Below are 25,025 nucleotides of genomic sequence, written 5' to 3' on the forward strand. Positions count from 1 at the left end.
AAAACTCTTAGAAAAATAAACATAATAAATATATTATTTGCTTCATCATTAAGTAAACATATATATTAATATATTATTTTATAATATTATTATTTACTTCTTTGTTAAGCAACATATTTATTATTGTGTTATTTTATAATATTATTATTATTTATTTTATCGTTAAGAAATTTATTTACCTAATAAAAACAAAATAGCAATGTGAACGCACTTATGGTTTTCGTTCGTTTATTCATCGAATGTTGAATAGTATATATGATAAGTAAATTCATTTATTAAAAATATAATAAAAATAAACAAAAATAAATAATAGTTGCAAAAGTACGGAATTCGAATCGTACACTTATTACATATTAATATATTATTTACTTCATCATTAAGTAAACATATATATATTAATATATTATTTTACAATATTATTATTTACTTCATTATTAAGCAACGTATTTATTATTGTATTATTTTATAATATTATTATTTACTTCATCGTTAAGAAATTTACTTGTCTAATAAAATGAAATAGTAATGTGAATGCACTTATTGTTTTCTTTCGTTTATTTATCGAAAGTCTAACATAATATATAATAAGTAAAATCAATTTAGTAAAAATATAAAAAAATTATAAAAAATGAATCACAGTCGCTAGAATACGAAATTCGAACAGTACTCTCCCTAACATCAGTTGAAATAGAAGCTTTCATATGTATATATAGAAATATAAATTTAGGTAGATAGATATATAGATATAGGTAGATAGATATATAAATATAAATATATAGATAGATAGTTAGATAGACAAATGTGTGGACTCGAATTTCGTCTCGTTGATACCCGCATGCGTGCGTACTGATCGCACGGCTTCGGAGTGTCCACCTTCCTGGGGGACGCGTGACGAACATGCACGAGAATAAGTCGCTACTACCTATTTATGACCCGAAGGTTGAGGGCCGGGTGAGCTACCTGGGTCTTGGAACATCCTAGTTGCGAAGACATATGGTCTGCGAAATTGAAGATTCCTAATTCGAGGGTTCTATTACTAGCGGGCCTATATTTTGCACGCCCTTTCGGTACGCTAATTTGCCTAGAATTTGCCCCTTTTATAATTTGTTTACCGTTTGATTAAGGTACTGATGCGGCAGAAAACGAATAATTTTATGTTATTTGGGCGTTTTTACAATTTTTGTTAACTGATCAAAAGACAACTGCCGTTCAACCCTAGGATTTACATCACTTAAATAGGATTAAAAACGCCTAAATTGCATGAAAGACATAACTTTTCCTAAAATTACAAAAACGCTCAAATAAATAAAAATGCCCGTTTGAGCCCCTAAACGATGGAATTCGGCCTAAATCTCGTATCTTCACAGCCAAAGGCTGTGAGTTGTGCTCCGAAGGCCGTTTCCCTTGAGACAGGGTTTTCAGAACCTATTTTTCTCCAAGTATCGATTTTCCAGCTCGTCTGCCATATCATTTTCCTCCTATTTTGACCGGAAAACTCTAGCAAGCAAGAGCGTTATTCAAGTACACATAACATGTTACAAGAAGGTGGGTCACTTTAGTTCTGGCCAAGGTCGAGGTGATCATAAGACAAAGTAGTTTATTTGCCCGAAAGTCCTTTGACGTGGCGCAACTACTTACAATACACGTGTTCGGGAACCCGAGGAGAAATGAGAACTTCGAGAGGGGTGGACTTGAGATTGGTCAGCCCCACAGCTTCCTCCATGTCAACTGCCTGGTCCCCCGGCGTCTGAACAATGAAAGCATGAAGGAAGGAAGTGAGCGCGAGGCTAATAACTTGGAGGGCTAGTGAGACTCCAGGGCACATTCTCCTCCCGCTCCCGAAAGGTATGAGCTCAAAATTTTGTCCCCTAACATCGACATCCTTGTGGGTGGTCAGGAACCTCTTAGGCTGGAAGTCGGATGGGTCAGGCCACATACGCGGGTCACGATGTATCTTGTATAGGTTTAGTATTAGTTGGGTGCCCTTGGGGACACAGTAGCCCGAGATATTGCAGTCCTCGATGGCCTCGTGGGGGATGGATAGGGGCAGCGCAGGGTAGAACCTAAAGGTTTCCTTGATGACGGAATGGAGGTAAGGTAAGTTCTTGAGGTCCGATTCGTTCACTTGCCTGTCCCTCCCGATTTGAGTTTCGAGTTCTTGCTGGACCTTCTTTAGGGCTTCCTTGTGGTTCAGCAGCAAAGAAGTGGCCCATGTCATGGTCACTATTGTAGTGTCTGTGCCAGCTAAAATCATTGTCAAGCACAAAGCTTTGTTGATGGTATCAGAATCATAACTGCTGATCTCTGCATTACCGTCGAGATTAGATAGCAAAACATCCATGAAGTCTTGCTCACTCTTTACGGCACCAGCCTCCCCATCCAAGTTCCTCCTAGCCTTGTGCTCGTCCAACCACCGTTGCACCACCAGGTCGAGCTCCTTGGCAGTCTTCTTCATGGCCTTCTCATGACCGCCCAAGTTGAGCCACCTTAGGAACGGGAGCCCATCGGACACCACAAATCTCCCTATGAGCTCCACCCAGTCCCTCAAGGCCTTCCTCCCCTCCTCGTCGCCTTCGCCATCGTCATGGAACCGCTTCCCCACAATCATCTTGAACATTATATTCATAGTGATGTCCCCGAACCACCTTTTCATGTCCACGAGCAATAATGATGCTGGTTCAGCCCTCAAATCACTGATGCTACTGGCGTTCTTTCTTCGATATTCCTGATATATGTCCCTCACCGAGGCGAGAACCTCAGACTCGCAGGCTTGCCTGAGCAGGCTGATCCGATGGGTGAAAAGCAGCTCCAGGGTCGAAATATTTCGCACATGGCGCCAATATGGGCTGTACGGGCTCAAGCCCACAATCGCATAGTTATAGGATAATATCTCGAAGCCCAGAGTCTTGGAGCAGAAAACGGGCAATTTTATGTTATTGGGGCGTTTTTATAATTTTTAGGGAATAGTTTATTTTACGAAATAGTTTATTTCCTTATTTATAATTTTGTCTCATTCGTTATAATTTCGTTTAAGCCTATTTAAGCGTTGTAAGCCCTAGGGCTAAAGACAATTTTTTTTTGGATGAATAAAATTTGAGAGAATATTTTCTCTATTTTTCCAAATTCAGCATTGATTGAATCAATGAATTTGATGTCTATTTTTTGGTATTCGTAGAATCAACTAGGTTATAGAAGATTATTTTCTGGCATTCGTACCCGAATCAACAGATTACAACTGGTTCTTTAGTTTCGCTGCGTCAGTTGGTATCAGAGCCACGTTCGTTCTTGGATCAACGATGCCGCCCCGAAGAATGGTTAATCAAAGTCATGCTGCAGAGGAGGACGAATTGGATCGGAGGATCGAAGACATATCTTATGATGAAGTCAATCTAGTTTTCGATATATATCCAAATGAAGATCAAGAAGAAGTTATAGAATTTGTATTTGATGATCAAGGAAAACCAATGTTCGTTGTCAACAAATCCGTATTGAAGGATGTTGGAGGTGATAAACTTTTTCATTATTGTGTTCAGATTGTTAATATTCTAGATGAAGAAATTTCCAATGCAAAGAAAGATGCATGGATGTTTCCGGTGCCGATTTCGGAGGTTATTCAGTTGCCAAAGTTGGTCGAAGTGCACACGACTAGATCAAGAAAGCAAAGATTCGGTGAAAGTGTTTATTGGCTAAGAGGTGTACGAAATTTTATGTACGAAGAGTTAAGAGAAAGTGTTTGCAAAGATAAGAAGGCATTCAAGTGGCAAGTGAGAAAGCAGCAAAAGCGTATTAATCTCTCTATTCGTGAATATCAAGGTAATAGTTCGGACGATGACGATTCGAGGGCGAATTCTCTCCATCCAGGGGAGAATGATGTTCCAGAAAACGGGCAATTTTATGTTATTTGAGCGTTTTTACAATTTTTAAGGAATAGTTTATTTTACGGAATAGTTTATTTCCTTAGTTATAATTTTGTTTCCTTCGTTATAATTTCATTTAAGCCCATTTAAGCATTGTAAACCCTAGGGCTAAAAACAGTTTTTTTTATGAATAAAATTTTGAGAGAATATTTTCTCTATTTTTCCAAATTCGGCATTGATTGAATCAATGAATTTGATGCCTATTCCCTGATATTCGTAGAATCAATAGGTTATAGAAGATTATTTTATGGTATTCATGCGCGAATCAACAAATTACAATTGGTTCTTTAGTTTCGCTGCGTCAGGTATACTCGCATCACTCGTTTTGACAATATCTGCGGGATTGGTCGAGCTCCCGAGTGATGGTTTAATCTCGTTTCACACATCTTGACCCGAGTTATCATCCATTTGGATACTACTTGGGTCAAAACGGGTGACTCAAGGTTAAATCCCATGCCGTGTTCGGGTAGCACGAACTCTGTTTGTATGGGGAGTTGGACCCCGTGATCAACAGTTGTGGCGTTGGACCTCATGCTAATCGTGTCCTAAGGAATCAGGCTCAACCTGCAAGGAAAACAAATAAAACAAACAAAGACAAATAAAAACATACAAAAGTAGACAAGTTATGTGTTAATGTCGGATTTACGTGACTTATAGATTATGAACTGGGGTTACTTGGCAAACAAATTTCTACCCTAAACAAACAAGAGGGAGCGTGTGTATGATGTGAATCGACCATGGGTCGCCTCAGGAGGGCAGATTGCATTCAGCATTGCTTGAGAAAGACTCAACAGAGATGGTGTCCATAGTCAAGCCTCGAATGTTTGGGTAACTTTTAAATTGTTATATTCCGTAACATTGATGGCTTAACAGATTATGATTGAGGTTTGTTTTCACCTAAAATTCAAAACCTGATATTTTTCCTAATTGTTCTCCCATGTTTGATTATGCTAGGTGCATGATTAATCTGATTTTGTATTTTATGACAGATAAACCCGACCTAAGCACAAACTTAGGGAAGCGAGAACACAAAACACCATGGGGGGTGCCAAGGTCTTGCTCATGCCCTATGAAGGGTCGGACAACCTTTCATGAGCCGTCCCCCCTCGCATTTATGATCCACCACCCTAAGCGCCCAAATTTACGCTAGGATGACAGAAACATGTAGACAAGAATGGGAAGGTAAAACAGGTGATAGCCGCATCTAGATAGGCGCCCACCCTTTTCCTTATTTAGCATGTTTTGATCCTCCTAATGCTTATAGTGTCGGCAAATCATGAACCGACGGTCATGCCCTGGTATTGAAAAATGTGTATGTGTGTGTAAAAGGTCGAGACTACACAACACGGATTGGCGAAAGTCTGTCGCCGGTGTTGATCAATTCCTTGGACGCATCGGGGTCGTGTGGACCCTGAAGAAGCTGAGAAACTAGTCACTCCGCCTGGAAGTGGTCTAAAAAGAACTCCCTCATCCCGAATCGAGCCCCCTCAAATCAAGCCCAAACTCGAGTGAATGCACTCGAGTACTTCCTAGATATCCATGCTACACGTGTTACTTATCTCGGTGTTTTTATAAAATGTGAGTTGAAAAAGGGCATTGTTATCAAATTGTGAATCGTCGATGCGACTATAAACTATTGACAGATTCGTGCAATTTATTAGAAAGCCAAGTGGATTAATTAGCCAAGTGAGACGTCCCAATTAAGTGAATTTGCTGAATGCTTTGGTTTGTGGGTTTTGAGCCGTCGAGGCGGCCATTGATAGACCGTTCGATGAGAGCTCTAATTTCCGACCGTCTTGAAATTAAAATCGATTTTGAACAAACTTTACATAATTAATCCGGTTTGTGTGAGGTCTTTGTTAAAAATGCAATCATACACTCTAACATTCATGAATCATGGTCAAAACGATCACAACAAATTTAATTTGTCGATTTTATGTTCAAGTGATTGATTAAGCCGATTTTGGTGTGTTTAGTCGATTTTATTCCTTCAAGCTGAGAGAGCATGAGATTAATTCGTGTGAGTTCATTCTCGTTTCAAACAACCGATTTTAAGTCCGACTCTTAAAACGTCAAATTCGTGGCGAAGTCGGTTTAGATTACATGTCCCGATTTTAAATGTCCGAGTTTAAATGAATAACCGATTCGTGTTATTGTCAACGGAAACAATATTTCCACACGTCTTCGACAAGATGATCGATCCAACCGATGAAAGAGCCCCAAACGTGTCACTAAGTTCAGATATTATACTTCTCCCAAGCTAACGCCGGGGGGGAATTACGTGGAGCCTCGAAATCCCCTCAAATTGGGGTTGAAATGAGCTAGTCGAGCCCACCATCATACAACAGAAGCCTAGGACGTGAAGCAATGACTGGTGGACTTCAAGGAGCTTGGAGACTTCAAACCTGCAAGGAAAAGGGAAAGAGAGAAGCTACCGCTTCTGTGAGACTTGGGAGGGTGGCACAACTGCAACAATAGCTTTGGAAGGCGAGAGGGGCAGCAGCAACTGTTGAGCTTGAGGAGTTCAAGAGAGGATCGAGAGAAAGAGGGAGAGGTATTTGGTTGTTAGTGGCTTAGATGGAGGTAACAGGAAATGGTGATTAATGGAGCACAAGATTGATGATGGTGATGAGGAGATGAGGCTGGTGTTATGATATTGATTGAAGGTGAAAATGATCACAGTAACTCGATGGAGCTGAGGGAACTGGTGATGGTCATTCCTGATGAAGTGACGGGATGATGATATGCTAAAGATGATGGATGAGAGTGAGCGTGAGTGGTCAGGAGAGCATAAAAGAAGGAAAGAGAGGAGGTCATGGGGAAGTTTGTAGTTCTAGTGATTCGGAGAGCTGTGAAGGAAGAAGAAGAAAGTTGGTGGTGAAGAGGGATGATATTGTATAGGGGTAGTGGTCAGGGAGGAACCCAGGGCAAGGAAGGAAGGGAACTGGCTACCAGAAGGAACCGAACAAGGAAGGTCAAGTAACTGAGAGAAAAAAAAAGGAGTTATTTATTACTGGTGATCATGAAAGTCGAGAGAATGAGAGGGAAAGGGGATGATTAAGGCTATTGGCATGGTCATGCTAGAGAGCTGGCTATGGTGAGTGGGAAGAGAGCTTGAGTAAGAGAGAGACCGAGGAGCTGAGGGAAAGCATCAGGATGATCAGAAAGACTGATGGTGATCTCTGTGCAGTCGAGCCATCAGGAAATGGAAGGATAGTGATGATGGAGAGAGAAAGATAGAGAGTGAGCTAGAGAGAGGGAGATAACTGAGAGGGAGACTGAGAGAGAGATGGAGATGGCTGATGCGTTGCCATTTTTTTTTTCTTTTTTTCCAGAGCAGAAGTGCCAGCCAGGTTCTATTCTGTGATGGTGATGAGGGAGCTGATAGGCGCTGCTGAAGATAGGGGTCGCTGGGCATGGGCTGAGTAGAGCTGGTTATCGGCTTGGGTAGCAGTGGAAGCAGCATGATGCAGAGGATGGCGGTCAGCAGAAGATTGTGATGGTGACATTGTGGGTGGCAGAGCAACTTGCATGAGCTCAGAGGAAAGAAGAAGGGAAGAAGCAGAAGGCACCTGCAGAGAAGCCAAAGGAAAGGAAAGAAAGAAAATGAAACATGAGTCGAACAGATCAAGCATGGGGGTCGGCCAAACCTTTGCATGCAAATTTTTTTCTTTTTACTTTTTAAATATTGGTAAGGGCGTCTTTCGGGCGAAATTCAATTTCTTGGGATCAGTCGACATTTTTGAATGAATGTTTTCAAATCGAGAAATTCGAAAAATAATTGGTTCTATGAGAATTTCAATATAAAATCGACATCGAACCTCTGACATGTGTCGATTGTAATTGCTCGATTATTTTCGAAATTCATTCTTTTAAAAATAGATATCCGAAAAACATTTTGGAACCACCGTTGTGTTCAAAAAAATTCGAGAATTGACATTATGTAGAAAAATATTTTTCAAGCCTAAGTATTGTCCCGAATTTTCAAAAAAATTCAAATTGATGCAAGTAAGGCCTGAAATTCTCGTTTTCTTTAGTCGGATACCTAAAAAATGATCCGGGACCACTATTATTTTTAGAAAAATTTAAGGATCAATATTATGCAGAGAATTATTTTTCTTTCTCGAGTTTTGTTCCAGATTTTGAAAATCAAACTTGATGCACGTAAAGCTCGAAAACGACTCGTAGATTTTTTTTTAAATACAAAATTAGTGTTAAATTAAAGAAATGCCCCGATTGCCAAAAGCAGTGAATGTGTTGAGGGATAGTCAGAGGTGATTTTCTCGATAACTGAAAAATATGGTCGGGTCCTCCTTGATAGTTCCCCGAGCGCCGGTGGACTAAAACGTGATGCTCACAATATATATATATATATATATATATATAGATATATCTACATCTATAAATGCCCTTTGATTTTACCAGTTTCGGCCTGTGTCTTCGTTAGCTGGGGGAAGAATCAACACGAATGGGATTTTGAGGGCTATAATTGGAGATAACATTATTACTGGTACAGAAGTTCCAATAAAAATGGGAAATGCTCACTAAAAAGGCTGTTTTTGTAATTGGGAATCTATGCGTCCTTCCCTTCGATCTTTTAGGCCCTAACATCACCTCGGCGGGGTGATCGTTGATAGACACTTTTATTACACTCATAGTCTCTTAAGGATGAAAATCAATTACGTAGCATCTACACCGGGACTTTGGCTTGTTACATAAGTCTGAATTTCATATTTTCGTATATGAAAAGAAGTATAAATATTTTCATATACTAGGCGCGGATTCTAGTTATAAAATAAACATAAACTAGTTATAAACATATATATATATATATATAGAATTTTCATTAAATAAATACCTTTCCTTCGAGCCTATTGGGGAGGTTTTCTTCAAACAACATGAAGCTGAATCAACTATATATATATATATAGATATAGATATAGATATTTAGATAGATAGATGACATATAGACATAGATAGATAGATATATAGATATATAGATATATAGATCTAGATACAGATATAGATATAGATATAGATATTTAGATAGATAGATGACATATAGACATAGATAGATAGATATATAGATATAGATAGATTGATATATGGGTATATGGATATATAGATATACTGTTTCTAAAAAAAAGATAGAAATTATTTGCATTGAGTAATAAAAGATAAAAATTGAAAAAAAAATATTTTTTGATAATTGAGTTTTTTTTTCCGGTTATATAGTTGAGTATATTCCGTTCCACTTTGAACAAAGCATCTGTACACATCATAATGGATCATGTTTAGATTTAATTATATTGAGCAAATATTATACATAGAGTCATATGACACATGCATATTAATTAGGTTTTAAAATTTACTTAAATAATTTAAAACTAATTTGAAAACTATATATTTTAGTCTTCTACTCAGTGAATACGTACCAATCTCATGTGTCATATTTTTTTTATGATTCTGAAGAACAAAAGGACTTGACCAAAAGAAGTTTATTACTCACAACTTCGTATAATTAAAAATAAGATTTAGAAGAAAATTATAATTAATAATAATAAAGGCTACGAATTAGATATTATTAAAATTTTAGAGGTTTGCTTATGAAAAAGGTCCAAGAAGTATTGGAAGAAGAAAAGGGGAAGAAGATTTGTGCTTCTAAGTGGACAACATGTCCCCAAAGGATTACTTTTTGTAATTCTACAAGTACAGTGATAAATCTACATGGCCATTTTTGTCAATGGAATGTGCATATTTGGTCTTTGGATATACTTCGATATATAGCATAGCCCGCAACATCTTTGGCTAAATCCTGGTCAAACATATATAATAGGCTCAATAGTTAATTCAGTAGCAAGTTGGTGGTTATGCAAGTGTATACAAATAAACTTTGATATATAACAAGTGGCCTTGCATAGCAATTTGGACTCCAAACTATTTTGAATTTAATTAAAAATTTTATTTTACTATAAAAGCTCAGTCGAAAATCAATATATAATATAACATCAAGTCTATTTGATATTATCATCAAGGCTATAATTAAAAGGAAAAATTATGAAAAAAAAAATTATCTGATATACTTGTATGATATTTCCTATATTAAATGAAATATATTTTTCTTAATTATGAAATTACCTTTTTCTTAGATTCATCTTTATATTTCCTTTCTTTTTAGTAATAAATAATTTAAAAGTATATTAACATGATGAATTATGAAATTTTTTTGTAACAAATATTCGAATTTAAAATTCTTACTTTGTCCAAGGGCAACTCAAGGGCCTTTGAGGCCGAAGGCGAAAAATAAAAATGAGACCTTTTTTTCTTTTTAATACAATTAGTAAAATAGAGGAAAAGAATATTGGACAAATTTATCAGGAGTTCATTTCTGTCATTATTATTATTATTAAAGAAATAATAGGTATACATGTACATTTTTGTGATTATGCTTATCCCTTTCGACGGTTGGCTAAGGGTTTGCTGAATGGAGATATTACTATTAAATAATCAAGTTTCTTTTTATTTTTTGGAAAATTATGTAAATTTATTATATATAGATATATATATTTACGAGGAAGGCCCATGTAAATGAAAAAAAACTTAAATATACCTAATAAAAGAGTATAGGTAGTCCCACCTACATATTAAATCTGGAGCCTCTTAGTTACTTGGTAAGGGCATGCGTCATTGCGCTATATTTTTTTTAATAAAAAAATTTATTATATTTGACATAGGACAAGTGGGTGAATGAGAGTTGCCATTTTAACTTTTTGTCAAATGACATGTAATAGTGTTCCCCAACAATTAGGTATCATATGTACTTTTTAGATAATGAATCAGGCTTCATCAGCATTGGATTTCACCTCAAAACAAAGTTAGATCTTTCTTTTCTTTTTCTCAAATCAACAAGTTATTGCAAGTTTGACGTCAATCATACCAAAGATTTTTGGTGTGCATCACTAGATATTTGAAAATTCAATGGATCCAACTAATTTAGGTTCGAATTCAGTCGGCCCATTGAGGAGTAAAGCTCTTAACGTCGTGGATTTTCTCCGTTCATAATATTCGAACCTAAAATCTTGCTTAAGGAGAATATGTACAGAATCGTCTAAACCAATCCATGTTGGTTCAATCATACCACAGTTGCAATGTGCAAAACCAGTTCATCATGTCAATTGATATTTCTCCATCTAATTAATCAGCCAATTAGGTGACACAATTGAGAAGTAGATATCTCGAGGAGTGTAGGGAGAAGCATTGCAATCGTTTATATGTGCATGGAAGAGATTCTATTCTAATTCCCCATGAAGGCTGCATTATTGAGCTTAAGCATCTTCTTATCTCATTGAATTTCTCTCTGTCTGCCTCTTCCCTCCAATTTTCCCTCCATTATTGCCAATTATATTCTTCCTTTTCCTCTTCTCATCCGCTTCTCCCTCTCCAATCTACGCATCAAATCCCATGACTAGACATATACTTTTTGCCCCCCTAATTAACTACTTGCTCCAAAATGGCACCATAGCCCGCTTCTACATTCTTTATATATATTGCGTGCTCCTCTCCCATTCCCCCATCAATTCTTGAGCTCCAGTTCCTGGGGTTTTTTCTTGACGAAAGTTACTTATTATAGTTCGAGAATGAATGGCAAGAAAGGGAGTAGCAATGAAAAGCTAGAAGCTGAGGGTGATAGCAATGGAGGGGTGTGGTACTCATGCAAAGCATGGGTGAGGAGTGTGTGGGAGTTTGGCAAAGAAGATCCCAACAGGGTGATATTCTCCCTGAAAGTCGGGCTCGCGGTCCTTCTCGTCTCTTTGCTCATATTGGTTCGAGCGCCCTACGAAATATTCGGCGTCAACATTATTTGGTCCATCCTAACTGTTGCCATCATGTTCGAGTACACAGTAGGTACGCATGATAACACATTTGCATGACATTTTTTTATGTATAATATATATATATGTGATAATATACGGTAGAAAATTTTGACGATAAATCTCTCTTCAGGTTCAACATTTAACAAAGGATTCAATCGAGCGCTTGGAAGCCTACTTGCGGGGATCTTGGCCGTTGTAGCAGCTCAAATTGCTCTATGTTCTAATCGGGTGTTTGAACCTATCATAATCGGAATCAGCATTTTTCTTGTTGGTATATCTTCCTCTAGTATGTATGATGACATGAATTAAAATAATGAAACTTCCGCACAAAAAAATAAGATATGAAAATAGTAATAATAATAATAATAATATCGAAACCATGTATAATGCCAGGAAATTAATAACCGATTGTTGTTTTAACTTGGGCAGGAACTGTGACATCCTTCATGAAGTTGTGGCCATCACTTGTGCCCTATGAATATGGGTTTCGAGTCATACTGTTCACCTTCTGCCTGATCATAGTCTCGGGTTACCGGATGGGTAATCCGATCAGAACGGCCATGGATCGGTTATATTCAATTGCAATTGGAGGTATAGTGGCAGTACTAGTGAATGTGCTGGTTTTCCCTATCTGGGCGGGGGAACAATTGCACAAGGAACTGGTCAAAGGATTCGACTCGGTTGCTGACTCACTTGAAGGTAAATATCATTGTACGAATTTGTTCACCTAGCCATAGTGCATTTATATTCTTAATTAAGTGCCATCATTAAACCATGAGGCTATATTTGGTTGTTGGATTAGGGATTGGGATGGGGATGGGATGAGATGGAATTTAAAATGCCAAGGGTATAAATTATCCTAATCATATGTTTGGGGTATACGACAAAGTTTAGGATTCAAATATAAAAAGGAAATGACTTTCAAAATTTCTTGAAATTAAAAAGAAAAAGAAATCAGCTCGGAGAGGAAGTCCTGCCGCTGTTCATGGGGAGGGGAAGTGGGGGACCCCATGCCGGCCACCACTTCCCTCGGCAAGGTCGCCAACTAACCCAAGGCTCGGTGGTGATCTCCCTAGGGTGGTTGTGACCGGAGTCAGACCCCGCCCTCCCCATAATCATCTCTCTTTCGAATAGAGAGAGGAAGGAGAGGGGCTATAGTGGTCCGATTCCTATCACTACAGCTCTAATCGAGGTCACCAATAGTCAAAGGGATCACCAACGACCTCGCTCGTGGCTGTGGTGGCCGGCGTCGGCCCACCACAACTTCGATTTTCTTCCTCTCTCTCTCTCTCTCTCTCTCTCTTCAAGTGACCGTAGAGAGGGACGATAGTAGGGAGGTGGGGATCCAACGCCAACCCACCACACCTCAGGCGAGATCACACCTCAGGCGAGATCACCGGCGAGCCCAGGGACCGCCGATGACCTCGCTGGGGGCTGTAGTGGCCAGCGTCGGGCTCCCACACCGCCCCTCTCCTTCTTCAACCTTTGACCAAAAAAAATCAATGGGAAAATTTGATACAAAGTGAGGGGCATTTCCATCTTTTCATAAATAGCTATTTCCCAATCTCAATCCTAATCCAGTCGGCACCAAACATAGGATTAGGATTTTAGAAATTCCATCAGCCCCTTATCCGGCCTGAGGCATAGCTCAGCAGTAAGCTGAACTTCCTATGAGTGCTTTGTGGTCTCATAATTAATTCGTAATTATAACTTATAAATAGCTAGCATATGTGTCTGAAGATTATATTTCTAATATGAATTTCAGAATGCGTGAAGAAGTACCTAGAAGATGATGGCTTAGATCATCCGGAGTTCTCAAAGACTGTAATGGATGAATTTCCCGACGAGCCTGCGTACCGAAGATGCCGAGCCACCCTCAACTCCTCCACAAAATTAGATTCTTTGGTATAATTCTCTTTTTCACTTTTCTTCGGATTATGCTAACTAGGAGAACTTAGCTTTTGTCTAAACCTATCAACCCTATATATATGAATATCTACTGTATAATCAGTTGATTATCGATTATACTTTAGGCCCAGTCGGCAAAATGGGAGCCGCCCCATGGAAGGTTCAAGCACTTCTTCTATCCGTGGTCAGAGTATGTCAAGGTCGGCGCTGTTCTTCGGTACTGCGCGTACGAGGTCATGGCATTGCATGGTGTCCTCCATTCCGAAATTCAGGTATATGTTGTGCACGTGAATTTGATTTTATCAGTCTTGTTTCCAAGATTCCCCACATCTTTACTAATTCATTACTTAATATTCATATGGGTTATGGTATGTGATTAGTAAATGATACAGATCTACGTTGGTTGATATTGTTTTTGGGATTTATTTAAAAGAGAGAGAGAGAGAGAGAGAGAGAGAAAAAGAGAGAGATCTAAGTGTACTGAAAACTTTGTGGGCATCCCGTGTATTACTTTTGTAATTGTTACACAACATCATATGGAATATACACTGTCCACTAAACGTAGAACAGGCTATTGTCTTGTATCTAAGACAAGGGAAAAATTCCTACGAATTTTAAAAAAGGGTGCAGTGTAATTACGCTTGTCCATCTTTATACAAAACTTAAAGAGATTTTAAATTTAATTTTCATCAACGAGATTTCCTATACTGTATTTTTTTTATGTCACATTCTTGATCGTCACTACGATAATTAGCCTCTTCTAATCAGAATATATATACATATGTATAAAAATTTCAGAAAAGTAATGGGAATGTAATGGTCAGAAATCTAGGTGGTGGTACTGTTCGATGATTTATATATGTATATATGGATGGATCTTTATTCTAGTTGTCGGGGATAGCACAACCGGACAAGGATATTATCAGCTCCTCAGTCCTAGAATTAATAGGCAGCAACAAAATTATTCCTAAAACATGTTCTATGTTCTCTATACCTCATATGTCCCGTATATTATATGTTGGCACTAGCTATATATAAATCACAGAGAAGATTCCTATGAACATCCTCAATACAATATATTGGCACTATTAATTGTTCCTGGATTTTACGTGCTGAGAATTCTAATCTTGTGATTCAGTTGTCATGATTCCTTATTTTCCGGAAAGATTAACCGTTAGAATTGATTTGTCGACTAATAATCCATGAACGAATAGGCACCACACGACATGAGAGTGATGTTCGGGGCGGAGATACAGGAGGCTGCAGCGCAAGCGGCAGAGCTTGTAAGGAGGCTAGGGAAGGACATCAGCGACATGAACCGCACTCTGAAGGCCTCCCTCCTCAAGCGGGTCTATGCCTCCACCGAACGCCTCCAGGCTGCCATCGACATGCAGTCCTACCTCCTCACCTCGTCCTCCTCCTACAACGACAAGCTGCCGTCCTCCAAGCTCGACTCTGACACCAACCTGAACCTGAACCCTCCGAGCGAGACCTACCACGAGATGATGAGGAAGACATCAAGGCGGCTCTACTCCTGGCCGTCCAGGGAGGTGGATGCCTATGAAGAAGATGCCGGAGTGACGGCCAGTGGTGTCCTGCCCAAGATGAAGGCACTCGAGAGCACAGCCAGTCTGTCCTTGGCGACTTTTGCATCACTGCTGATCGAGTTCGTGGCAAGGTTGGACCACCTGGTGGATGCGGTCGAGGAACTTTCCAGCATGGCCAAGTTCAAGTCTGAGGTCGAGTTGTAAATCATCTGAGGGTGAGGGAATTTATGTACATGGAGAAAGGGGGCAATGTAAAACCATACAGAAGAAACGATTCATGATGAGCAGAAGCAACTCAAGCAAGGGTAACTGCGTACTAATGTAATAATTTCCATAATAATTTGAACATTATGACAACATCCTCGAACGATGTCCGGTTTCAACTCTGGCCAACAGATGATCAGGCATGCATTGAACCTTTGTTTGTGCTCTGCAAATAGGTCCGCGTAAATATGATGAGTATGCTGACAATTGCACGTGTTAAGACGAGCAACCAGAAGATACAGTTCGGACTCTTCCGAGTTATTGAGAGCCAACCAAACCAGTTCGCGAATTCTCGGGTAGAATGAAGCTAATAGCAGGCAGTAAAATTAACAGACCACTGCAAGAGGAAATGAAAGCTAAAGGGTCTATTATTAGAACCATGATACCGGACAAACCGACCCACCAGATCTTACATATTCACAAACTGCTGGATTATCTATTTACAAGATTAGAGACAGAATAAAAGCACCAGAGGACAAGACCACTCTCTACTACCTAAATTGATTCACCCTACTTTTACCGTAGGGTTTCGAATGAATGAGAGTATCCAAAGAAAAGCCTATGCACAGAAAGCAGCACCAACCAACAAGAACATGCAGAGAAGTTAACAAAGACAGATGAAGGGCACAAGACTTGATATGTTCAGGACAATGGACAGAACGGCACGAGTTTACAACCAGCTCTGGGGCATCATGGAATGCTCAGATTTCCCAGTGTCAGGCTCAAGATGATCACCAGAGAGGCCTTTGCTGCTTCCCATGCCAAGAGATAAACCGCCCGCCAGCATTGCCATAAGGCTCCCACCATGCACTCTTCCTTCAGGAGCAAACACCGGGGCAGAGGGCAAACCTCCTTCAATGGTGAACTGAGTAGACTGCTTCGAGCTGGATTGGCTTCTGAAGGAACTAGCTTCTGAGACATCAATGTTCATTTCCTCACCGGCCACGACGTCTTTTGTAACCTGCTCCTGCACAATGGGCCCCACACTGATGCCTCCATGGACCCTCTTGTCCCGAACAAGCCCGCCATGGAGGTTGCACAGGCCCGTCTTGCCCCGAGCAAAGGAGTTGCATGGTGCAGTGGCCTCGGTCCCATGCTCCGAGCCTGGCTGGCCCCATGAGCATCTCTTCCCTCCTCCATGGGCCTTGCAAAAGTCAGTGCTCCCCTGGGCACTCTTTCCACACCCTTCAAACTTACACCTCTTCCCTCCACCATGTCGGACACAAAACTCAGTCCTTCCCCTCGCGCTCTTCGTGCACCCAGGCACAGCGCACCTCTTTCCTCCTCCATGGGCCACACAGAAGTTTGTACCCCCATGGACGCTCTTGGAGCATACACCCCCACCCTGGAAGGAGCACCGCTTCCCCCCTCCATGGCCCTTGCAGAAGGGTGTGCTCCCCTCAGCTCCCTTGGTACAGCCAATATATGTGCACCGCTTGCCCCCGCCGTGGGCTTTGCAGAACATGGTACTTCCCTGGGCTCCCTTCGTGCATCCAACATACTGGCATCTACGACCACCACCATGCGAGATGCAGAGCCCAGAGAGGCCTTCCGCACTCCTTGTGCAACCCTCCATCTGGCACCTCTTGCCGCCACCATGACGGATGCACAGCCCTGACTTGCCTCGGGCAGCTCTGGTGCAGCCGCCTTCGTAGCTACACCTGCGGCCGCCACCATGGGCAATGCAGAAGTCAGTCCGCCCTTCTGCACTCTTAGTGCAGCCAAGGAACTCGCAGCGGCGGCCACCTCCATGGGCCTTGCAGTAAACCGTTTTGCCCTCTGCTCCCTTCAGACATCCGGGCTTCTGGCACCTCCGACCACCCCCATGGGAGATGCAGCGGCCTGAAGCTCCCCGTGCCCCCTTCCCACATCCCTCAACCTGACAAGTCTTTGAGCAGCTGCTCCGATGGGGTTTATTTTGAGTCATCCCGGAAGTGCAGGTGACCGAGCTTTTCGGGGTAGTTATACTCGCAGAATGTTCAGCAACAACTGGAATCGAACCCAAATTTACCTTCCTGGGTTGAACCTGATTCAGCACAAAGCTAGCATCTCTGTTCAGAGAAGTCATTCCTTGCTCCGCATTATGGGCCTCACTGCCAGTTAAAAGAGGATAATTCTGGTGGATACTGGTGACATCAGACTCAGAAGGTCCCATTGAGAGACTCAACTTGAGGTCAACCTTAGGATGCAATTCCAGTGTTTTCATTGAAGAGCTAGCAACTCTCTTGGAGTTGGGGGTCCCCTCATTCCCAAGGTGCAGACTAAAGTCCAACCCGAGATCCATTGAGGACTCCTCCTCATTTTCCTTAGCAGAAGACACTGTAGTGCATGCAGTTGCAGTGCTCGCCTTGCTGTCCGATGAACTTGAAGATCGGCCCAGCCCAAGAGACAGTGAGGAGCCCACCTGCTGGCCCAGTGTTCCATCAACCAGATTCCACTTGCGTTTGACACCTCTGGATGCAGGCCATTCAGAGAACATCGAAGCTGGGGAATCAAGCCTCAGGACAGTGTCCATCCCATGTTCACCTCCCATTGCTCGAACCCAAGTTGAATTGCTTAAATTCTTGAATGCATTTAAGGAATAATTAGCTGGGAAACCCAAATTGGGGAACCTAGGATCCATGAAGCAACTACTAAGTCTGCCAAACTAATCTTAACTGTACAGTTACCAGTTTGCCTGCCTTCCAGGGTTAAATAATAAATACAAGGTCAGCTACAAAAATGAGAAAACTAATAGTCCATGTTCCTGGAAGTACAACATGAGAACCCCCCTCCACTAACAAAACCTGAAGTATCACACCGATCCATTTTCTGAAGGGAATAGTTTCCAAACCCAAATTTGACTGATTAATGATGCTGCTTATCAGCTGGTTCGAAGGAGAGTTAATCTTGCGCCCATGCAGTCAATCATCCTGTGATGAAACAAATCAAAGAGTTAGAACAATAGCCCATAAACCAAGGGGGTATAACAGCCAGCAGCATAAGAGGACAAGATGTCAATGCTCACGAAACAAAAGTCGGGCCAAGTTGATGCAAACAGAGAAATCAATCAAACCAGATATCTTGTGCTCTTGTTAGCAATTGAAAATGTCACGCTCAAGAAAACGCGAAACGTTGTCAAGAATAGATGCAGAAGTGACAAAAACCCCGAAGATGAGACTGAACCGGCCCAGAAATCGGGACAAGCAAAGGTGAACAACAGGACAGCTGGCTGATAAGACAGTTCCTCTAAAGATTAAAGCATTCAATATTCAATCACAAATTTCTAGTAGCAACTCACACGAGTAGCAAACACACATCCATTTTCCATCTCTCTCTTCAGAAGGAAATGAGAATAGGACTACTGCAAATACTCGAAACAAGAAAAAGAACAGATCTTGAATATTGACCACAGCAAATTGGAAAAGGTAGAAGTTTCATTACAGGGACTCGGACAAGGACCTCAATAAGCGATACCAATCGGCAGCTAACCCTCCAAATCTTAATCATTAAAGAGAATTGATAGGAAAACAGAACAAACGAGAATCTGTTCGGATTATTGCTACCATCCCCCCTCCAGCTCCTCAAGTATAAAAATTTCTGATGAACTCAAGCTAGAAAACTGCCCTTTTGATATCAATCTTCAATCGAATCGCACAGGCATAGCTGCGGAAAGGGAGGAACGATAAAATTTCAGGACACACTGAGCTGATTTTCATATAGATGCCAGAATTGCCGGCGGTGTTCAGTAGAACAGATACGGAAAACCTCGACTGAGCATGAAACCCGGCAAATTGAATCAAGAAATTCAACGGAGAGAGACCCAACAAAGAGTTCAAGCAAGGTGGATCGATTCAACTGAAAATCGAGAGAAAGGGGAGCTGAAGGGGTCACCTTTTCGGCTGCTTGTCCGATTGAGCTGATTGACCGGAGGCAGAGAGGCGTGGATGAGGACCCCAAGGGAGCTGGCCGGAGGGGTTTTAAGGACTTATTGAGGTGCCGGCCGCAGCAGGGGAGGCGGAGATGGAGAGGGTATTAGGCGAAAACGAGAGAGAGAGAGAGAGAGAGAGAGAGAGTGAAGGGAAAGGGAAGGAAGAGGAAGGGCACCACGTTGAGAGAGAAATCAATGGGAAGCTCGTAAGTGCTATTCCATACAGCACGAGGACAAATTCTTTTTTGGTCACTGATTTATTATTATTTAATAATTTAATAATAATAATAATATTATTATTATTATTATTATTACTATTATTATTATTATAAAATTAACTTAATATATGTGCCATTGCTCAAGCATTACGATGATGACATCTATAAGTTTTCGGGTTTATTCTGTTCCGGGTCCTCATATTCATAAAAAATTTACTAATTAAATACCGGCATATGTATTGCGACACGTACTGATGATTAATCTTGCAACTTATCCATAGGACCCTGGTTAGAATAATCCTATTTTGATCATGGATTTATTTGGAGGTTGTATGCGATGGGTCGTGATTAAATAGGAGTATTGCTTGTGCTTTTAAAGGGATGCGACAAAATGTCTAGGTTCAAGATGAGGAAGAATAAACTTGGGTTATTCTTATTCTCATGTCTGGGGTTTAGTTAGTGACCACTTGTCTCTTTTTTATTAATTCATGGGAAAAATATATGTCATAGAATAACATTTTATTTTTGCGTCAATTTTATCATAACCTTTTGAAATTACACTATATGACATATCATTTAGGGTGTAGAATCAATTATAGCGTGACGTTAAATTTTTCGTGAAAATTAAACAGAAAGCTGATGTGTGCATATGTTGATAAATAATGAGCCCAGACTCTTGTTACATGCGGAATAACTCATATTCCAACCCGTCCAGTGCCCTTTTACCTATCCGATTCCTTTACCATCAATACTTGAATCCCATTTCCCCTTATTCATATGCAAAATCGCTCTTTCTGAAAATAACTACACCATCAATAGAATAAAAAAAAATCACATAATGCAGTTCATATAGTGAACAATGGATGAAAATCTATTAAAAAAAGGGGAGGCTCATATCTATCAAATGAAATACAAACCTTACTTCGTTTTCTTCTATGGAAACAAAAGGGGGAGAAGTGTGAAGAGAGTGACTCACAAACACGTAGGTGAAGAGGGAAAAAAATGGCAAAGTGCTCAATTGAAGAGAAATTTGGAACTGTAGTGATGCGGGAAATGTGTGAAGAAACGGAAACGAGATTCAAATATTGATGATGAGGGAGTTTGGAGAGAAAAAGGACATCGGGCATGTCGAAATATGAGTTATTTCACATGTGACAAGAGTTTAGGCCCACTATTCACCCACAGATGCGCCACATCGCTTTCTGTTTAATTTTTACGGAAAATTTGACGTCATATCATAGTTGACACTACACCATAAACGATGTGTTATAAAGTACAATTTTAAAAGGTTATGATAAAATTGACACAAAAGTAAAATGTTGTGCTATGATTGACATTACACCCTAAACGATATGCTATATAGTGTAATTTTAAAAAGTTATAATAAAATTGACACAAAAATAAATGTCGTGCTATGGAATGTATTTTCCCCCTAATTCATTGCCAAATTAAAAGCATATATATGTGTATTTTTCATTATTGCAAGTATCCAATTTAAAGGTTCTTAAATATATATATATATATATATATCAGTATACTACCATATATTGGTACAAGACTTGGCCAGTGCGTCAAATTTAGTACAAATTTTAAAATTTGCACCATATTGCACAACGTTTAGTTTTAATATCAAATTTGATATGTTGTGATTTTCGTTCAATTTGACGATTTTGCTAACGTGGGACTAATGATTTTGCTAAAGTGGGACATACGTGAAACAATTTTTTTTTGGTCAAAACATACGTGAAACCATTGGGTTGCATATGTCGTGCAATATGTTACAATTTTTAAAGATGGTAGCAAATTTGGTACAATAATCACTTATTGTGCCATATATATGGTGCTATTTTCCAAAAAATAAAATCTACTAGAATTGAAAGCTTTTTATTAGTGACTATGTGTGTCATTTTCTTTTTTAATGCATTTCCCAATTAAAGCATGTGTATTTACGTACATTTTTAAATATTGTATGTGAGTATCCAATTTAAAGGTCCTTTCATACCCAAAAAAGAAAAAAGAAAAAAGAAAAACCTGTCATAAGAAAAGTCTATCATAAAAAGGAAAAAAAGAGGGCATAGCGCATTGACGTACGCAATCACCTGATAACTAGAATGTTACAAGTTCGAAATTCAGTGAGCTTATTAATATCTCTTTATTAACTAATATGATTTTTATTTTGTTATACTAGACTCACGAGAATTTCTTGTAACCAAAGAAAAAAAAGGATGGACGCCTCATTTTAGGATAATAACAATCAACACTGTCATTTAAAGATATTTAAGTTGGGAATTATTTATTATCATGAAGCAACATGGACTCAATTTGTTATCATATTTTTTATAAGTTAGTATGAAAATCTTCATTTAATCATTTTGCGGTACATCGTGTCTTGGAGATTTTGGTTTGGTTTGGGAGTACTGTTACTAACAAAAAAGTATTGAAACAGAATTACAAAAAAATAAGTATTTATTTTAGAATAAACCAAAGTATTTGATAAACACTAATTTAAAACTACAAAAATTGAAATAGTGTTTACAATAAAAGAATAAGCATAATCAATATTCACAATGAGAAATTTCCTAGAGAAAATCATATTTATAATTGTCAAAATTAGTTGAAAGTATGATTTTGAAAATCTTTATCAAACGCTATTTCTCCAGAAAAATATAAAAAAAAATTGTCTATTCAACCTCCAATGGTATCCCAAACGAGTTCTTTCTTTATTTTGACATTGGCTATAGTCATTCACTTATCTTTCTAATATTTTCTCCTTCGTGATTCACGCCCCATTTCAAATAAAGACCAACTTTATCATGAGAAGGAAAAAAAAAAAACTTTTTGAGGTTTCCAAAAGGATTTGAGAAAACAAAAATCTTTCTTTTTCTTTTTTCTTTTTTTTTAATATGCGAAAGTTTTCCAAAGGAGAGCGGTCTATTTATAATGGCCGCTTAATGATAGAATAGAGGGTTGTCAAATATTGGCCGATTTGACAATTGCCATCTAATTTCCTTAGAAAAAAAATGGAATTATTAAACAAGACCCACCCATTTCCATTTGGTAAAAAAAAAAATTTAACACACAATCTGTGGAAATTTTGCCGATGCATTAATTAACTGTGTGCAATGGGAGCACGAGACAAATATAGTAGGCTCTCACGAAGTCACCTCAGTCAATTGAACCGTTCTTACCATACGTTGCTGCTAATGATTCGTATCGAACTGCTACCATTTCAGTTTATATAACTTCAAATCAGTAATCGGTGTATCCTTATTCCTTCCTAATATTTAGGTATGCCAGCTAAGTACAACGTAATGGTGAGATCTTTGTAATTAAGACCCAGTATCATTAAAAGAGGTTATGTGCAATGTCAATTCGTTCGAACTATCCATGTTGGTGGTCCTGAAGTAAACAAGTATCGTAATAACAATTAAATTTTCATGATTTTTCTTCTTCTTTTTTTTGCCGCAGTCTTCGTGGTTGACTTGACTTAAAAGTTCACATCATATATTCTCGATTTAGTCCACTTCATAAAGTTTTTATAGATCTGACATGCTATTAATTTACTCCATCATGCAACTACCATGATATAGACAGATCGCAAGGATATGGAAATCCACCGAGGAACCAAGTCATCCTCGAACCATCCCAGCCATATCAACGTGCACTAGCTGGAATTATGCTCCAAGAATATTCCTATAGAAAAAAGAAAAAAGAGCAGTGTAGTGTACTATAACATAATATAATATACAAGTTTTTTGCATCAATTTTTTTTTGGGTGAAAATTAATTTTGCATAAAGCTGGACACACATGTTCGTGGTTGCTAATAGTTCTATGAAAGGAAAAGTTTTTCAGTTCTCTTTATTATTTGTTACTGCAAATATGTCGAGCGAAATCGAAGGCAATGACGTGATTGCTCTGTTTGGGTTCATAGTTAAATTTTAAAATTTTACTTTAACTTAATTCTACGTATAACAAAATAAAATTCTACCCATAACAAAATAAAATAACTCATACAAAGTTAAAAGATGGACCCCATTTATATACTTTTTTTTCAAAATCAAAATCACATAATTCATATAAAGTCAAAGAGTGGGTTCCATACAAAATTATTTATATCACTCTTTTCAAAATCAAAATCTAATTTTAAAATATTACTTATAAATCAAATGCAGCAAACCTCAACTTACCCACGAACCGGATACATAGCCGTCCACCTCAAAGTCAATCGAAGATGGTGTCACGGGACATATCGATTTGCACTTTCATCTCAGTTAATAATTGGTGAAATGAATGGTCGAAACTCTATTGATTTGCACTTTCATCTCAGTTGATTTTACCCGCCCCATTCAAGTACGTCACATTTTCGAACATCTAGGATTAGTATCTTTACTATGTTTATCTATAATATAAAGCCAAAAGGATGGCTACATCTAAATTCAAAAGTTTGACAAGTTTTTCTAGCTTTTAATATTTCAAAAACACTCTTATACCATCATGACTTCTTCTTGTATTTTTTCGGCTCGTGAGTTTTGGTCGTATATTTTCACTATATATATAAACTGACTTTTTCTATTCACTGTTCATTTTTTACACTTTATTGCCTTGCATATCTCTCAACCGAGTTAGCCCTTCATCACAAGTATGTTTGTTCTATTATTATTTCATAACGATTTATAATTTCAAAATTTCATGTTTTCTTAATTTTTGTTCAAAAAATACTTGTATCCTTCATAAATTTCTACATTTCTTTTCATACCTTTTACTCCCAAATTTTGGTGTGCTTTATTAGTATGACTTTTTTTCACAAAATTTCAACTCTCCATTCGTTGCTCATTTTCAATATTCGTAGGCTCACATGGCTCATCATATATTGCCTCAGCCAAGTTAAGCTTTGTGCATCTTTTCTAAAGTACGACCCTTCTTAAAGTGTTTCTCCAACATTTTTTTCCTTTTTGCTCTTGGTGAATTTTGCCCTTTACTCAAATAATATAAACGCTACTAAACATGACATATTCTCAACAATATGGCATCCTTTGATTCGTTTTAATAGAAAACTAACTTTTACGTATTTTTTTCTCATGATCTTTCAACTTCACGGTATCCTTTCATAATTCTTCACTATAAAAATCACCAAGTATGTTCTTTCTCATAATAATTCGCTCTAACAGACGTATCAAACATGAAATAACTTCTCCATTCAACGCTTATGTTTCCTCTCTCCACTTTCCTATTTACATTTGTATATTTTATATTTTCTCTTTCGGTTTTTAATTACTTATCCTTTTAATTATTCTTATTATTTGACTTTGCTAATCATTGGAAAAAATGTCCCGTATTCTCTTTTTTTTTTACCATAATCCTTTTATTTTTTTCAAATTTCAAAAAC

The 25,025-nt window shown here is 38.7% G+C and overlaps 3 protein-coding genes across 3 annotated transcripts; 1 reads left to right on the forward strand and 2 right to left on the reverse strand.

Moving 5' to 3' along the window:
- Positions 1–1,630: 1,630 nt before the first annotated feature.
- Positions 1,631–4,450, reverse strand: LOC116207266 (cytochrome P450 CYP82D47-like). The gene is made up of 2 exons (XM_031540172.1): positions 4,337–4,450; positions 1,631–2,905 (listed from the first exon to the last, which is right to left on the reverse strand). Exons 1-2 carry the CDS (start codon positions 4,448–4,450, stop codon positions 1,631–1,633), a joined length of 1,389 nt encoding a protein of 462 aa, XP_031396032.1.
- Positions 4,451–11,497: 7,047 nt separating this feature from the next.
- On the forward strand, positions 11,498–15,833 carry LOC116211943 (aluminum-activated malate transporter 9-like). Its single transcript, XM_031546494.1, has 6 exons — positions 11,498–11,822; positions 11,922–12,062; positions 12,221–12,490; positions 13,557–13,696; positions 13,825–13,971; positions 14,914–15,833. The coding sequence occupies exons 1-6, from the start codon at positions 11,555–11,557 to the stop codon at positions 15,448–15,450; spliced, it is 1,503 nt and encodes a 500-aa protein (XP_031402354.1). The 5' UTR covers positions 11,498–11,554; the 3' UTR covers positions 15,451–15,833.
- Positions 15,834–15,855: 22 nt separating this feature from the next.
- On the reverse strand, positions 15,856–19,620 carry LOC116211935 (hornerin). The gene is made up of 2 exons (XM_031546482.1): positions 19,384–19,620; positions 15,856–18,422 (listed from the first exon to the last, which is right to left on the reverse strand). The coding sequence occupies exon 2, from the start codon at positions 18,131–18,133 to the stop codon at positions 16,181–16,183; it is 1,953 nt and encodes a 650-aa protein (XP_031402342.1). The 5' UTR covers positions 18,134–18,422; positions 19,384–19,620; the 3' UTR covers positions 15,856–16,180.
- Between the last annotated feature and the right edge of the window lie 5,405 nt (positions 19,621–25,025).

The sequence above is a fragment of the Punica granatum genome, chromosome 1 (assembly GCF_007655135.1).
Source record: "Punica granatum isolate Tunisia-2019 chromosome 1, ASM765513v2, whole genome shotgun sequence".
NCBI lineage: Eukaryota > Viridiplantae > Streptophyta > Magnoliopsida > Myrtales > Lythraceae > Punica > Punica granatum.

Excerpts from the sequence above, each read along its gene's own strand:
- LOC116207266 (XM_031540172.1), bottom strand. The coding sequence starts at position 4,450 with ATGAGGTCCAACGCCACAACTGTTGATCACGGGGTCCAACTCCCCATA. Across the intron at positions 2,906-4,336 it reads AGTCACCCGTTTTGACCCAA|ACTCTGGGCTTCGAGATATT; the intron begins GTAGTATCCAAA and ends TTCTGCTCCAAG.
- LOC116211943 (XM_031546494.1), top strand. The coding sequence starts at position 11,555 with ATGAATGGCAAGAAAGGGAGTAGCAATGAAAAGCTAGAAGCTGAGGGT. Across the intron at positions 11,823-11,921 it reads CATGTTCGAGTACACAGTAG|GTTCAACATTTAACAAAGGA; the intron begins GTACGCATGATA and ends ATCTCTCTTCAG. Across the intron at positions 13,972-14,913 it reads TCCTCCATTCCGAAATTCAG|GCACCACACGACATGAGAGT; the intron begins GTATATGTTGTG and ends ATGAACGAATAG.
- LOC116211935 (XM_031546482.1), bottom strand. The coding sequence starts at position 18,133 with ATGGATCCTAGGTTCCCCAATTTGGGTTTCCCAGCTAATTATTCCTTA.